The sequence below is a fragment of the Moschus berezovskii genome, chromosome 8 (genome assembly GCF_049115385.1).
Source record: "Moschus berezovskii isolate FMDL1 chromosome 8, NW_MosBer_1.0, whole genome shotgun sequence".
Classification (NCBI taxonomy): domain Eukaryota; kingdom Metazoa; phylum Chordata; class Mammalia; order Artiodactyla; family Moschidae; genus Moschus; species Moschus berezovskii.
In genome coordinates, this window is record NC_142467.1 from 40,693,914 (window position 1) to 40,708,884 (window position 14,971).

The window sequence follows — 14,971 nt, forward strand, 5'->3', positions numbered from 1 at the left end:
GAGCATGCAAAAGGGCCTGTAGGATCCAGAAGTTTATGGCTGTTGCATCTAACAACAGTATCTACTGTGGAAACTCAAATGAACTCAGGGAGAGAGGTCTGAGGTTTGATATGCTTCTGTTTAGATTTTCCTGTAGTATTTGAAATATTATGTTCTTTGATTGCTTCAGTGAGTTATTGTTAAATTATTTTTTGAAAAAAACCTTTAATTTTTCTTCCCTCCTACCATCTTACTTTGAAAAAAGCGCCATTTTTTATAGTTCAAAGAAAGAGTACTAAATTCCATAAAGTTATCAAAAACAAACACTCCCTGCCCCCAAACCAAAGCCCTTTTTTTGTAAAGGGAAAATTAATAGTCACATAATCCTGGTATGTATGGATTTGAACGTAGGCAGTATGGTGAGGGGACCCCTTAAAAGTCCCAGAGCAGTGAGAAGTCTAAGATACAGTAATCAGAACTGCTGTCATAGTTCTCTTTCCAGCTAATCTTTATATATTTATTTTGATGTTCCCGGTACTTTAAGTTATTGATGCAAGTGCATTTTTTCCTATTGATTGTTTCATTATATCCTGCCACAGCTACGTAGAATTGATTAACAACTCTTTCTGTTTGTGGTTCTTCATTGGTAGATAAACACATTTTTAGTGTATCAATAATTTCCCAAGGAATTCAACAAGGCCAGCAGAGAGATTCTTTATTTGAGGAAACAAATAAACAAAAAAGGACAGGGCAAGTTTATAGTTAGGAGCCATATTTCAGCAGCTTTCTCTTTTGGTAACATGTCAAAAATGCAGGTGATTTAAATTTCCTTGCACATAGAGGAATGAAGAAGTTTGGGATTTTTATGCATGATCGGGACCTGTGTTTGGGAAAATGTAAACTCATCACAGTGGAAAATGTGTTGTTTGGAGTCTGGGGGTGAAAACAAAGCTGATGGTTTTGGAGAGATTGCTGGAGCCAGATGGCCTAGTACTTTCCCAGTCTGGCGGTCCAACTGCTCCCTCCTGGATAATATACAGCCATTTGTTCGGGGATATTTACGCTAGAGCTGTTTCCATGTGAATGTTTGAACAGCATTAAAAACGAACGTATTAGTAGCGATGCATTTATTGAACTTGTATGACTGCTTAGATAGTCTGTTCTCATGTCTTATATTGCTGAGGGATGAAGAAGTGTTTGGATGTTGGTGAATTGTTTATATAGTTGTCGAGCAAGAATGATTTGGTCTTAGTTATTAAAATGTGTAAGCATTTGGAAACTAATGGAAGGAATGGTAGCACCTACCTGGAAGCTCTGTTGTGAAAATGAGTTCATACGTGAAAAGTGCTTAGAACAGTGACTGGCATATATTAAGTGCTTAATAAATTCTCTGATTTTATTATTTTATTATTACTATTATTACCCCATTGAGTTAACAAAGCTAGTTGTATCTGCTAATATAGATGTAAATGTAGTTATCGTATGAGTGAAATATCTTTTATTACTGCTAGAAAGAGAACTATCGTACGATATTGTTATAATGATTCAGTTTTTATCTTGGTGTTTGAATAATATGAGAGATTTTATTTCTTTGAGGCACAAAAGATGCATTCTGAAGCTAACTGCTTTTGGTACACATTCTCTTTTTTTTCAGGGCTGTGATGTAACTGAACAGCTTACTGAATACGATATCATTCCTTTGCAACTTTCCTAATTCAGTTCTACTAACAGGCCTGCTTAGCAGCTGAGCTTAAGTTACATTTTTGTATTAATTTGTTCACCAGTAGCAAAACTGCTAATTGAAGCAAAATAACTTTAAAAATTTATTCCACTATTAATTTTGGATTGATGTTTGACACAATTGTTTATGAAATGTCAAATTTGTAGTGTTTTCTTTGGCATAGGTTAATTTTTAACTGAGACTCCCTCACCTACTAGAAGTTTCCTGAACCATATTAGCTAATACTTTTTTTTATTTTAATGACAAGTGCTAGAACTCGGTGGTCAAATGTAATGATTAATGTTACTGTATGTTGATAGTGTAGGTATTTATATTATTTTTTGATTAGTTTCAGTTCTTGGCATTTTGCTGCCAAAGGCATGTTGACTGTGTTTAGAGGACACTTCTGGTTGAGAGAGATACTTTGTGTGTTTGTGAATGTATTTTTAAGGTGACAAATTAGGTTTGGCTTTTTATTTTCAGTTTGAAAAAAAAAGTGACATATTTTCAAGGTTGCTGTTTTGATTTAAATAGAAAATTAGGAGTTTTTGTTAGTTATAGGTAACTTGTCTGGGCTTTCCTTGTAGCTCAGTCAATAAAGAATCCCCTGCAATGCAGGAATCTGCTTGTAATGCAGACGACCCCGGTTCAATTCCTGGGTCTGGAAGATCCCCTAGAGACGAAAATGACAACCCACTCCAATATTCTTGCCTGGAAAATCCCATGGACAGAGGAGCCTGGAGGGCTACCGTCCATGGGATCCCAAGAGTTGGACATGACTTAGCGACAAAACCACAGTCTGTCTTCCTTTCTTCTTTACTTCCATTCTTTCTTTCCTTTCATTCTCTCTTTCTCAGTTGATGATGACAAGTCTCTTAATGGTTTGTTTGTAAACCAAGAAGACTCCTAATGAAAACATTTTGTTCCTAAAACCCTTTCAGATTTTGATGAATCAAAGTTTTCTCTTTGCCCATTTTGTTTTGGCCTTGGACACAAAGAGTTAAAACTATTAGAAAAGTATACAAAGAAAACCATGCTTAGTTCTCTCTATTTTCTTTGGCATCCCATTGATGTGTGATCCCAGTGTAAGTTTACCATGTATTTTTTGTTTTACTGCATGGTCTTTATCTGTAGTAGGTTTCAGTTAACTTTTAAGACCCAGTGGTATTTTAGAAACGCAGAGATGAACCGTACTTCACAAGATGCCTTCTAAAACAGTAGCAACCGAGGCAGAGTTTCTCAATTTATTTTATTTCTTTTCAAAGATGGTATAGGTTAATGGGCATTTGAAGCTGCCGGCATTTCATCCTCTTACGGTAAACCTTCTGACAGTGTTGCTGTGTAAGGATGTAAAAGTTTAACAATTCTTATTTTTCCTTCATTTTTGTTAATTATAAAAAATTATTTCTGAAAAAACCTTCAGTATGGAAATCAATGGGGTATTTAGAATAGTTGTGATAATTTAACTATGCTCATTAGAAGAGAACATTAAGAAAAGGGAGGCTAGTATATTCAGAATAATAAATTTCCAAATTTGTCAAGTTTTGACAACTTTATTTTTTGTCAGTTTCACTAGGTTTTTAAAGCTGAGATGAATTTTGTGCTGTTTATTCTTTTCCTTTTCTTCCTATCGAAGCATTCCTGCCACCTAAGGTTTATATTTGCATTGGAAGGATTAACGTAAACATCTTTTTTACCTGATATTGTAATTTTTTTTTGGTTTGTTTTTTGGTTGATTCACCATTGATTCATTTATTTAAATAATATATTTTATATGTTTTCTCTCCCCCTCTTGCCCACCTCTGTAACAGGCCTCCCATTCTTACCCGTGATGAACACATTGATTTATTTAAACCACTGTTGTCTTTGTCGGTCTCACAGCAGACTACCTTCTTCCCAGTGAGCAGACGCATGATTTACTATGGAGGATGAAAATAAGCCTTTTTCTTGGTGTCCCATTGTCTAGGTCCTAAACCAGCTGTCTATTAAAGTGGTTTCACTTAAAGTGGTCAATGCTGTTTATAAGCTTTTGTGACCTCCCAGCTGATCCAAGCCTCAAGGAGCTTTACTCACACCCTACAGAGGCACATATTTAAATTACGAAGAAAAGCAGAAACTTTTCCCTAAGTTGTGCTAGAGGATCCCTTTCACTTTAGGCTTGAAGTCTGGGTTTGCTGAACTGTGAGCCAGTCTTGACGTGTGTACTAAATGTAGATGGTAGGGACTTGATGTGTGTGAAAGCCCGAGAGAACTTGTTGGCATTTTTTAGAGAGTCTGTCTTGTTGACACACTACATCAGAGACACTTATCAAAATAGATTTATCCTGTTTTCCTATGTTGGATCTCATCAGAATGTTGATTTCTCAGACCATATTTTTATAAGATGGTGTGTGTGTGTGTGTGTTAATAAGTTTTCTCAGTGGAAAAAAAAACAGGCGAGGTTGGAGGTGGAGATGCCTTTAATGGAGTTCCACTGTATAGCTAGCTAATGCTATGACACTGAGGTTCTAGATTACTCTATTTCCAGGATTTTAGTTCTACTCTTTAAAAGGAGAGGAAAAAGACTCTGTTTCACTTGCTTTTATTTCAGAAGTCACAGAAGCAGCAAGCACTTGTTTATCTGTGTTTATATGCTGAAAAGTTTTGTTGTGTTGAGACCCCAAGGAAAGGGACAGCAGAAGTTTCCTGCTTCCATTTGTCCCCAGAGTTTAAGTATTTCTGAGCAAATCCAAACTCATGCTTTCATTTTTCTGTGCTTAATGTAGAGGAAGTCTCTGTTGCCAGAAGTGAAGTGGCAGGTTGACATTTGGTAGAGATGTATTACGGAGGCCCTGGGCTTGCAGCAAATGATGTTCAGTCACCAAAGATAAAAAGATGGAATTCCTAGGAGTCCGTGGATCATCTACTGTTTTAGGGGAATCATCAACATATTTTCACTGCAGCCTATGTTAAATGGAGTATCATCATGGGTCCACTGGTTTCAGAGGAACCAGTAGTCTCAGTAAAAATAATACTGGTATTATCTAGAAAGAATCAAAATGAGAAGGTCTGATGTAATTGATATTCCTTCCTCCTAAAAAAGCCAAATTATTATTTTTTAAACAGGAGGGGAAAATCCCATTAATACTTGTGAATTTTGTTTTCCAAGTTACTTGTATTAGTTTAGTGTGACAGAAAACTGAAGTTGAAACAGAGGTTATCGGGGGTGTTAAGAGAACATACAAACCATGGAGTGATAATGGGATTTTGCAGAAGGTGCGTAGTTAAAAGTTTGTAGCACCACATATGAGATCTAACCAGAAGATAGTTATGAATTACGTCAAGTGAACTAGTGACTTTACATAGATCTGGCTGTGCTGTCTGATGGGTGGCAAGCACTCCCTTAACCAAATAGTCAGAGTTTGCTGCCATTGGTGGAACTTGCTGACAGAGTGATGGGATACACTGAGAAGAACTCGGCGTCATGTCAGTGGTATTCCAGCCCTGAGTTACATAACTTTAGTCTGAGGAAACATTAGACAAACCTGAACTGAGGATGGTTCTACAAAATAACTTGCCTCTATTCTTCAACAATGTCATGAAATAACACTCAGGAATATTTCTTATTGAAGGCGATATGACAATTGGATGCAGTGATTGTTATTAGGGTGTTTGTTTTGCTGTAAAGGACATCATTGCCCAACCGGTGAATCTCAGGTGTTTACATTATCGTGTTGTACTAATGTTCATTTTCTGATTCAGATAATTGTGCTGTGGTTATGTAAGAGAATTTCTTGTCTTAAGGAAGTGCATCTTGAAGTATTGAGGGCATGTCTGCAGTTAACAAGTGGTTCAGGAAAAGAGAATAGGGAAAGATGAATAAATTTAGTTTACTAAAATGTAAACATTGGCAGCATCTGGGTAAAGTGAAGTATCTGGGTAAAGTATCTTGGAAATTTTTATATGTTCTAGGGACTTTTCTGTATGTCTAAAACTATGGTAAAATAAAACATTAAAAATACAGGGTTATAGTAGGCCAGTCATAAAAGAAAGGCTTTTGATGGGTCAGTGGTAGAGAACGGTTTTCTCCTTATTTAGGTTCTTTTTGTCATTTTTTAATTTGTTGCAATTTTTGTTTTGTTGTTGAGTTATATAAAATCAGAACCTGTTCTGAGGGTTTGCACACACAATTTCATAAGCTGTCCCCTATCATTTATGGTTTTGAAAGTCCCAGGTTCATAAAGAGAGCACATTTCAGCCAAATACAAGTTGGTTACTGTAGTTTCTGTGTGTCCTAAAAAAAAAAAAAAATCTCCAGTTAATTTAGGTAGTTTCATCACCAAGAAACTGAGAGTTATCTGAATGTGTGAAAGTAATTTTATTAACAATTTGAAGCTGTGTTATATCAGTATTCTGTGGTGATACATTGTTAAGTTAGTTTAAATGTATACTCGTGTAGCACACTCCTCTACCCATAGCTATGAATTTTTTCTTTGGCCAGGTGTTAACAAAGGTAGATCTTCCAGGAAGCAGAGGTCTCAGGAAAACTTCTGGTGACCTTAAGGAAAGTGTTTGTACACATATAAGTAAAAGCAGATAAAAATATCTTGGATGGTGAGGTGGTTTGGGACTCCAAATTTTCAGAGTCAGATGCAGTTCTTCTTGGTCGAGGGAGTTAACTATGGCTGAACTTCCCCTCACCCTTCCCCCAGCATATGCAGGCAGATTCTACTATTTGGGTGGGTGTACGCCCTGGAGAACACATGTTTTAGTGTAGGCAGGAAGGGTTTCCCCTGATTGATGAATCATCTCAAAGAAGACAGTGAGTGGACTCATTAACCATACCCTCACTTGTTTTCTACTACTTACCTCTAGAACATTACAATTTGGAGCTGAAAGCAGTAACATGAGGTGACAAATAACAATTATTTAAAAATCAAATCCATGTGTTTTTGTGTATTTTAAATCACTAGTATCTCAATCTCCTAAACCCTTCTGGATTTTCCCTTCCCCATTGATTAGATTTATTTTTATTCTGAATTAAAGAGAGAGTTGTGGTTGTCTTGACAACAGAAGCCCATCTCATAAAAGTATCCAGAGATGTGCGTTATAACAAGGTGGTTGATGGGACAAAGAGGAATGTATCCCCTTCCACTCCATGTGGGTTGATCCTCATCAGCTGTCTTGAAAGGGTCAGCCCTGTGAGGGCTTCGGCTCTGAAAGCTAATTGGCCTTGCTTGGGGCGGTGGTGAGTGGTCAAGAACTCGACTGTGATAGTTTTTCTCTGCTACTTAGTTCCATTCTTAAATCCTTCCTTTGTTCACAGGCCATAGTATATGAAGGCCAAGATAAGAACCCAGAAATGTGCCGAGTGTTGCTCACACACGAGATCATGTGCAGGTAAGGAATACCTTGTTCTGTCTTTAATTGCCAAAGAGAAGATGAATTTGTATCTCAAATTTGTACCTCTGAATTCTAGGTGAGTTCAGGCCTATTTTGGTGTATACGTTTCTGTTCTGTTAAACAAAACTAAAAGCTGTGAGATGTATTTGGTAGTAAAGTGTCAGACATCACAGTGGTTCTCAATTATTTATTAGATTTCATCCTGAAAGTTATGTTTCCATTTTGATATCACACTGTTAATGGGCACAAAACAGTGCCCTTCCCTTTTTCCTGTCAGTTGAATGAAATACAATATAACCCTTCTAGTGTTAATATATGCACTCAACTGCATTGCTAATAAAATGAGTAAGAGTTCTATTGATGTCAGCAGAAGTCTCTGTTTGGAGAAGACTTGAAAGTTATAGTTCCTCTTTTTAATTTTTCCACTTAAAAATATGACCATCCACATCGGCATCATTCCTCCTTGAACTGAATGTGGTTCCCTGCCCCTACCCCTACCTTGCATCTGATCTCTTAATCTTCCGTACCTTTTATATAACTGTGACAGTGTAGCTCATGTTTCTTAAATGGTGTGTTTTTGGAAAGAAAGCAAAGATGAGTCCCTGAAAGGTGTGAACATTCATGCTGTCCACAAATGAGTATCTTTATTTTTGTCTGAAGCTGCTTGTGAAACCAGACCACATTCACTTCCCTGGCCTCAGCCAACCCTCTGTATGGGAGAGAGTAAACCAGAAAACAGCCTTTTAACTTGCAGTTTAGGTTCTTATTCTTTGTCAGATAACACTGGCACTTTGCTTCCGATATATTCTGAGTAATTGGATAAAGCATGACGATGACACTCTGCATCAGGGAAGGGCCACTAATTGCTTTGTTAGCCATGCGGGTTCTCCTGGCACAAAGCGTGCCTGACTCCAGTCTATTTCTGACCAATTCGTGTAGGGATTTCAGCTGCTACTTCAGCATGGGTGGGCTTTATTTGCTGCTCAGGGACTTGTGGGCAAAGCAATCTGAAAACTCTACAGGTGGAAGTAAAATAGAAAAGAGGTGAATATGTTTCCTTAGAGAAGTCTCAAATATTAACTTCCTCTTCATATATAATTATGTATGTAAATCAAAGTTTCTTTTTCTCCTTTTAAAAAACATACCTGTAATATATTATTCTAAAATATACAGGAGTTTCACAAGTTTTCACTTTAGTGATTTGTAAAATTTATTAATTATTCCCCAAACAGGTTACTTTTCTCTAACTTTAAAGCAGCAACAAAATCCCAAAATACGATCAGGGATTTCTTAGAAGATATTTTTAGGCAAAATTAGTGTTATACTGCACACAGCAGCTGCACAATTAGAGCTGAGCTTCACTTTTCAGAATAAATAAGTAAAATCATTTTGAAGAACATTAAAAAATGACCTCTTTCATATTACTTCATTTCCAACCATATCTCTGTTTTACCTTCCCACAATTAGCATGTTGTTAGCATGAATTCTCTGTATTCTGTTCCATATAATTCTAGCAAACTGGAGACAGACAGGAAGATGGATCTCAACCAATAGGCCGACTAATATCTGTAAATCATAGATTTGCATCTCATATCTGTACATGTTTGCACTGTGCTAGGAATAATTCTATTCTTAAAATACTTAAAGATATATTATGCCTTTCACACATAAGCCTACCCTCTATTAATGCAGTTTATATTTTTTCTTGTTTTTAAAATTCATTGGCCCAAAGTATTTTATTATGCTGGTTGGGGTGCTTTACTGCTGATGTTCTATTTTTCAGAAACATAAAAATAGCAAAAAATAAAATCTTCAAGCCACTGAAGGCAACTGATGTTTGTATTGTGTGGCTAAAACGGAAAAGTCATATTCAAAATGTCATTCTGCTAATGTTACAGATGAAGGTTTTCCTGGCTGCCTATAGATGTGGAAGGGGTACTGTTTGTTTACCAGGCTGCCATGACCCTATTACATAAGCCTGTCATCTATTGTGTGGCTAACAGTCTTTTAAATTGCAAATCTGATGCTCTTTAGGGGGCTTCAGAAAAAATTCTCACTTTCCACACCATCCTATTTCTCTTGATTTCTTGCCTGTTGTAAGTGGAAGTTGGGATGTGCTGAATTTGCACCAGGGGTGCAAATGCAGGCTCAATTATAAGCATAAAATTAGAGTCTGTTCACCATTAATCAGCCTGGCTAATTGCTATGCACCACCATTAACCATATGGTGTGAAAGACAGCTTGCTTTCCCTAAGATGAAATTTCTTCATTGCAGACATGAAATAGTGAGGGCCTTGGATTTTAAAATAGCTTGTTTTAGATATTTAATTTCTAAACAACTTTCTGCAGTGCTTTCTATCAAGGCTAACTGCACAATAAAACTTTGCATTTATGTCACAAAAGAGGTATATTTATAGTACATTGAAGCTATGGTAAAGGAGACAGAATTTAGAGTGACAGGAAAGGGCTTGGGTTGATTCTGTTTTGTTATCGGCAGAGGAAAAAAAAAAAGCATCAGGGGATTACACATAAGGTGGTTGCAAATATAAAATACCAGTTTTGTTCTGTTGAGAGGGTAATCCATTGCATGAGCTATATAAAGGACTTGCTGCCATGGGATTATAATTACTGTCTCTCTTTGAGACAAAACCCCTTTGACTTGATGGCATAGAACTCTTTCCATGGAATTCTGGGAGAGGTTCTGCATTTTGGGTAACTGGAATCTATCATACCAGTCATCTTTACATTTTGTTAGTACTTGGGGATGAAGCTCTTCAAAATGCAAAAGCAGGATTCATTCCACAAAGGATTTGATTATATGCACGTCCACATCTCGTGTTTAAAATGTGAAGGGAAAATAGAAACTCTGCTTGGAAGGTGAGTCCAGTTTCCAGTCCCCGCCAGGCAGGTGGAAGCAGGTTTTCTTCCTCTCCAGGACACAGGACAGTCACAGGGGATGAGTGCTCTTTAGGAGAGCCTTCTTTCCCTACTGTCATTACCTCATGCCTTGTGGACCGTGAGCTCTCGGGGTAAGCCTGGGCCCTTGATATGCCTCGTTCTTCCCTCCTCTTGGGCTGGCTTTTTCTCATTTCTTTCTTCAGATTCCCACTGAAGCATGTTTCTTTAGGGCAGTGTCCCTGGTTGCTGGCCTGAGTGAGGCCCCTGTGTTCTGTGCTCGTATTGTGTCCTGTGCTTTTCTTTTGGCACACTGTACCTGTACACTCGGCACATTGTAACTATACGTCTAGGGCAAGTCTTTCTTTGCTGGACTAAGAGCTCCTTGAAGATGAAGAAGTTGTCTAGTTTTCCTCTCTGCTTTATTTGCCTATATGTGAAATGAGGAGAAATGTGTGAAACTGTGACTTCTGTCATAGGGTCATTATTGAGATTCAATCCTATAACCCCTGTAAATGGAGAAGGAAATGGCAACCCACTCCAGTGTTCTTGCCTGGAGAATCCCAGGGATGGGGGAGCCTGGTGGGCTTCTGTCTATGGGGTCACACAGAGTCGGACACGACTGAAGTGACTTAGCAGCAGCAGCAGCAGCAACCCCTGTAAAATCCGACACATAGTAAGTACTGAATGTTGATTGTTATTAGTCACAGCAGAGTATCAGCATTGATGTTAACAGAAGCAGTGGAAGTAGTGGGAGTAGTAGTAGCAACATCTACAGTATCTAGCTAAGTACCTGGCACAAAGTCACAAAGTTGCTCAGAGAGAAAGATGGTAAGAGACTGTTGAAAGGAAGGGAAATGGCTACTAAGATGTTAACATGCTTTGTTCACTCTAGGTATGCTGGTTAAGGATATTTTCAATCATTCTTCTACTCTTTGCAAAAACACAGTGGAATGAAGAGCCAGAACGGACTGGCCCCTGCAGTAGGAGAGCTGACAGGTTAGCCTGGGAGATGAGACCTGAAGCTGGTGACTAGACAGCACTGTAGAAAGAGTGGACTGGGATGAGACATGGGGTCAAAGACCGTGGCTGCTAAGAGAAGGGAGGATGTATTTGCAGGGGTTGGGAGGAAGGTGAGACAGGACAGGGATTTTAGAGAGTGTTCAAAGGAGTGTTTTGGTACATTTGTTGGTGGTCCAAGTGGGATTTCTGTGGGGAGAGGTCTGCAGATGGTGAGTCTGTGGCCTGGATCTGGGCAGTCAGGGTGAAGGATAATCAACTTCTGAGGTCTTTTCACAAAGGTGCAAGGTGAAGCTATGGCCTTACGTGGGATCGATGGGGGAATGGGACATTAGAAAGAGGAGAGGCTGTGGATACATTCTCAGGGAACAATGTCACTCTTAGTGCATTCAAGAATGAGGAAAAAGAACCTTGAGCATACAGGAGATAGAAAGGAAAGGAGGGTATTTCAGAGGCAGGGAGCCATCTACATAATAAGTGTAGGGAGATCCAGATGGACCTGAAGACTGAGAAGAGCACCAGAAAGTCACTGGTGAACTTCAAGAGATTATATTCAAGTAGGTGCTAACCCAAAAGCCAGGTTTTGTGGGATGCAGGTGGGAAGAAGTGATGGAGGCTCTGGCAAGGAGATAGTTGGGCAGTGAAGAAATCAACTCAACAAAAGAAGGAGCAAATCTTTTTTTTTTAAGAATGGGAAAACCTGAATAAGTTGGTTAACTGAGGGAAAGAATGAACTTACTAGGATTAATCAGAAATTGTTCAGATAACCGTATGCTCATTCTCCAGTCATTTTGGCTAAATGGGTAAAATAATCTTGTTTTCTGTTGTAAAGCTTAGAGGTGGAGGTGATGCTTTCTTCCAGTTAAGAGAGCCTCTACTTCTGGGAAGAAGTTCCATGTCCCTGAGATGAAGATGGAAACGTCTCTTGCTCTGATTTATGAAGCCATGTGTCAGTGTGCTAGAGATGCACTACCTATGCCATGCTGCTCAGAAAGAGACTCACAAGCTTGGTTTTCCCTGGACAAGCTTGTCTGAGGGATACATAGTCTTGCTGGGGAAAGGGCTGCTGTTTTGAGTCCACAGTGTATGTAGGACCCCAGGTGCGGCAGGGCCCCCCTCCTGTGATTGGGCCACATTGGTCTCCTGCCACTTGGGGTGCACGTTGAGAAGGGATGTGAAGTAGTGGGAATCCTGCTCTGTGACAAGGCAAATGAGGAAACTCCAAGCCCCCTGATGGATGCCTGCTTTAGGGAGCAAATGCCAGGTCTGTGCCTGGTGCAGTGCCTGGCACACATAGTAAGAGTTTCAAGAACAGCATGTGAGGGGATCAAGGTCCATCAGTCGTGCCATCATGGGAATGGAGTTAGCACTGTGATTCTTCTGTTGACATGGTAGCTTTTCCCTTGGAATGCTTTTGTGTGTGTTGTTCCATGTATTGTATTATTTCATCCCAAGACCTCTTCTGTCTTAAACACAAGTGCATCTGTTCTCCTTTCATCCTGCCCCTCTTGGTTAATGCCTGCCTTGTGTGTGGTAGAGGTTGGTACCCACATTCTTGGTCCTCTGGGTTCAGTAGAGGGAACTGGGTGTGGGGAGGGGGCAGTTCAGCTTGGAGAAGAGAGGAAAGGAGAGAAAGAACCATCTTGGGGAAGGAAGGAAGGACAGGTCTTTGTTCTGCTTGGCTTTGCATTAGAAGTAGGGAGATTCACAAGGTTAGATGCTGGCTCAGCCTAAAGGAATACCTTCCTTTCCCAATTTGCAGTTAATTTTTAGTTTCTTGATAGGAAAGTAATATTGCAATAAAAATACTGCCGAAATACAGCAATGCAATATGTACACTCTATTTTTCTTCCAAAGGACCTACTGTGTGCTGTGCTCTGTTCTGGTTGCTGGGGACATAGGGATGAACAGAATAGTCTAAGACCTCTGTACTCACGGACAGACAATAAAGAAGAAAAATAAATATAAAATGAGTGCTCGGAAGAAAAGTGAAGCAGGATGAGGGGCTGGAGAGCTCTGGGGGTGGTAAGGGAAGGGCTTTCATAGGCTGTCACTTTGTGCAGAAATTTGAGGGAACTGAGGTAGCTTGTGACAATTTGTTTCTTCCTCTCCTCTCTCCGTCTCTCCTACTGGTTTCTTTCTCCCAGAAGTTGGACCATACCCATACCATACATGTGGGGCTTCCCAGGTGGCGCGAGTGGTAAAGAATTCACCTGCCAGTTCAGGAGGTGCAAGAGATGTGGGTTTGATCCCTGGGTTGGGAAGATCCCCTGGAACAGGAAATGGCAACTCACTCCATTAGGACAGAGAAGCCTGGCAGGCTACAGTCTATGGGATCTCAGAGTTGGATACGGCTGAGTGACCTAACACACACACACACACCCCCCATACATGCTATTCTGCAGTTTGGCTTTCTCAGGTCATAATATGATGTAGACTTCTTTCTGTGATGATGTGGACAAACCCACCTTCATTCTTTTTAATGCTGCACACAGTTCCATATTTACATATGTATGTACACACATGTGTATATGCATTTATTTTTAAAGTGGGCTTAAACCATAGACACTACTTTGTTACTGCCCCAGATGCAGCACAGAGCCCAGGAATCCCGTTTTGAGGATGATGACTATGCAGTGCAGTGATATGACCTGAGAGACAGGAGACCTGTTGGGCTATTTTTCATACTTTGTGTAAAGTTTTCTTTATAAATGATGTTAAGTGACCTCCAGCCCTTTAGTCCATTTTCCTTGTTTTATTCCTCTTCTGTTCGTCCTTCTGCACCTCTGTTCTTCGCATCTGCTTTCTGCCCTGGGTCCCCTGGGGCACAGCAGAAAAGGTGGTTCTCACTTAGGCTGTGCTTCGATTCAGCTGGCTTCACTCAAGGGCACTTATATTTTAAGGGGATGAAGACAGTGCTTAAGGCACAGGGCAGATCTCAAGCCTAGTGATGCTTTGCCTGGGGAGGTGGTCTGAAGGGTGGGGTGGGGTGGGGGTGAACCTTCCTTCCTTGGGCAGCGTCTGCTAAGAGGGGCAGCATGGCTTCCTTTATCTGCTACCTTCCTATTGGATTGTATTCCCCTAGTATATTGCATTCATTCATTCATGAAGTCATCCAACCAACCAACCATTATTTGATCTTCTCTGTTCTGTCCCAGGCCTTACAGCTACCCGCTAGGTAAATAAGATTGACAGTGTGTTCCTTTATGAAGCCTAAGGGTTAGTGGGGGAGGGGTGGGAGGAGAAAGATAGTAACAAAAAAATACACAAGTATATGCATAAGAATATAATTTGCTTTGTGTTTAGTGCCCTGAAAGGAAAAACTTGGAGCAGCCTATCAAGTATTAAGATCAGCTTCTCTGAGGAAGGAGTCTAGAAGCCTGGGCCCAAAGAGGAGGTTGCTGTTGTTTGGTCGCTCAGTCGTGTCCGACTCTTTTGCGACCACATGGACTGTAGCCTGCTAGGCTCCCCCGTCCCTCGGATTTCCCAGGCAAGAATACTGGAGTGGGTTGACATTTCCTTCTCCAGGGATCAAATCCAGGTCTCCTGCATTGCAGGCAGATTCTTTACCCCTGAGCCACCTGGGATGCCCCAAAGAGCAGGTAGAGGCTGGCTAGCTAGGGAGGGCTTGGAGGAGGAGCAGTCCAGGCCCAAAGGCCTGCCCGCACCTGGGCCTGGGGTCAGACAGTGTGGAGACTGAAACTGGCTAGTGAGGCTGGAGTGTGGCCCACTGGAGGAGAGTGATGAGATGGTGAGGTGTTCTGGCTCCATGTCATGCCATAGATTTATTCTCAGTGTGGTGGGAAGCCTTCAAAAGGTCTAGGGCAGTGGAGTGACAGGTCCACTGACATTTTGAAAAGATCACTCTGGCCGTTGGGTGAAGAGTAGAGGGGAGGCCAGTGTGGAGTCCAAGTGAGAAATGGAAGCGACTTGGTTGAGGGTGGTGCAGTGAGGACGGAGAGGGTCAGATCATAT

General features: G+C 40.3%; 1 protein-coding gene across 7 annotated transcripts in view; it reads left to right on the forward strand.

The window, feature by feature from the left end:
• Nucleotides 1–14,971, forward strand: part of EBF1 (EBF transcription factor 1) — a 419,723-nt gene that overhangs the window by 7,624 nt on the left and 397,128 nt on the right. For all 7 annotated transcript variants that reach the window (XM_055429599.2, XM_088838533.1, XM_088838534.1 and 4 more), the window contains exon 5: nucleotides 7,005–7,078. In XM_055429599.2, the coding sequence (XP_055285574.1) occupies nucleotides 7,005–7,078 (74 nt within the window). The remainder of the gene's footprint in view (nucleotides 1–7,004; nucleotides 7,079–14,971) is intronic.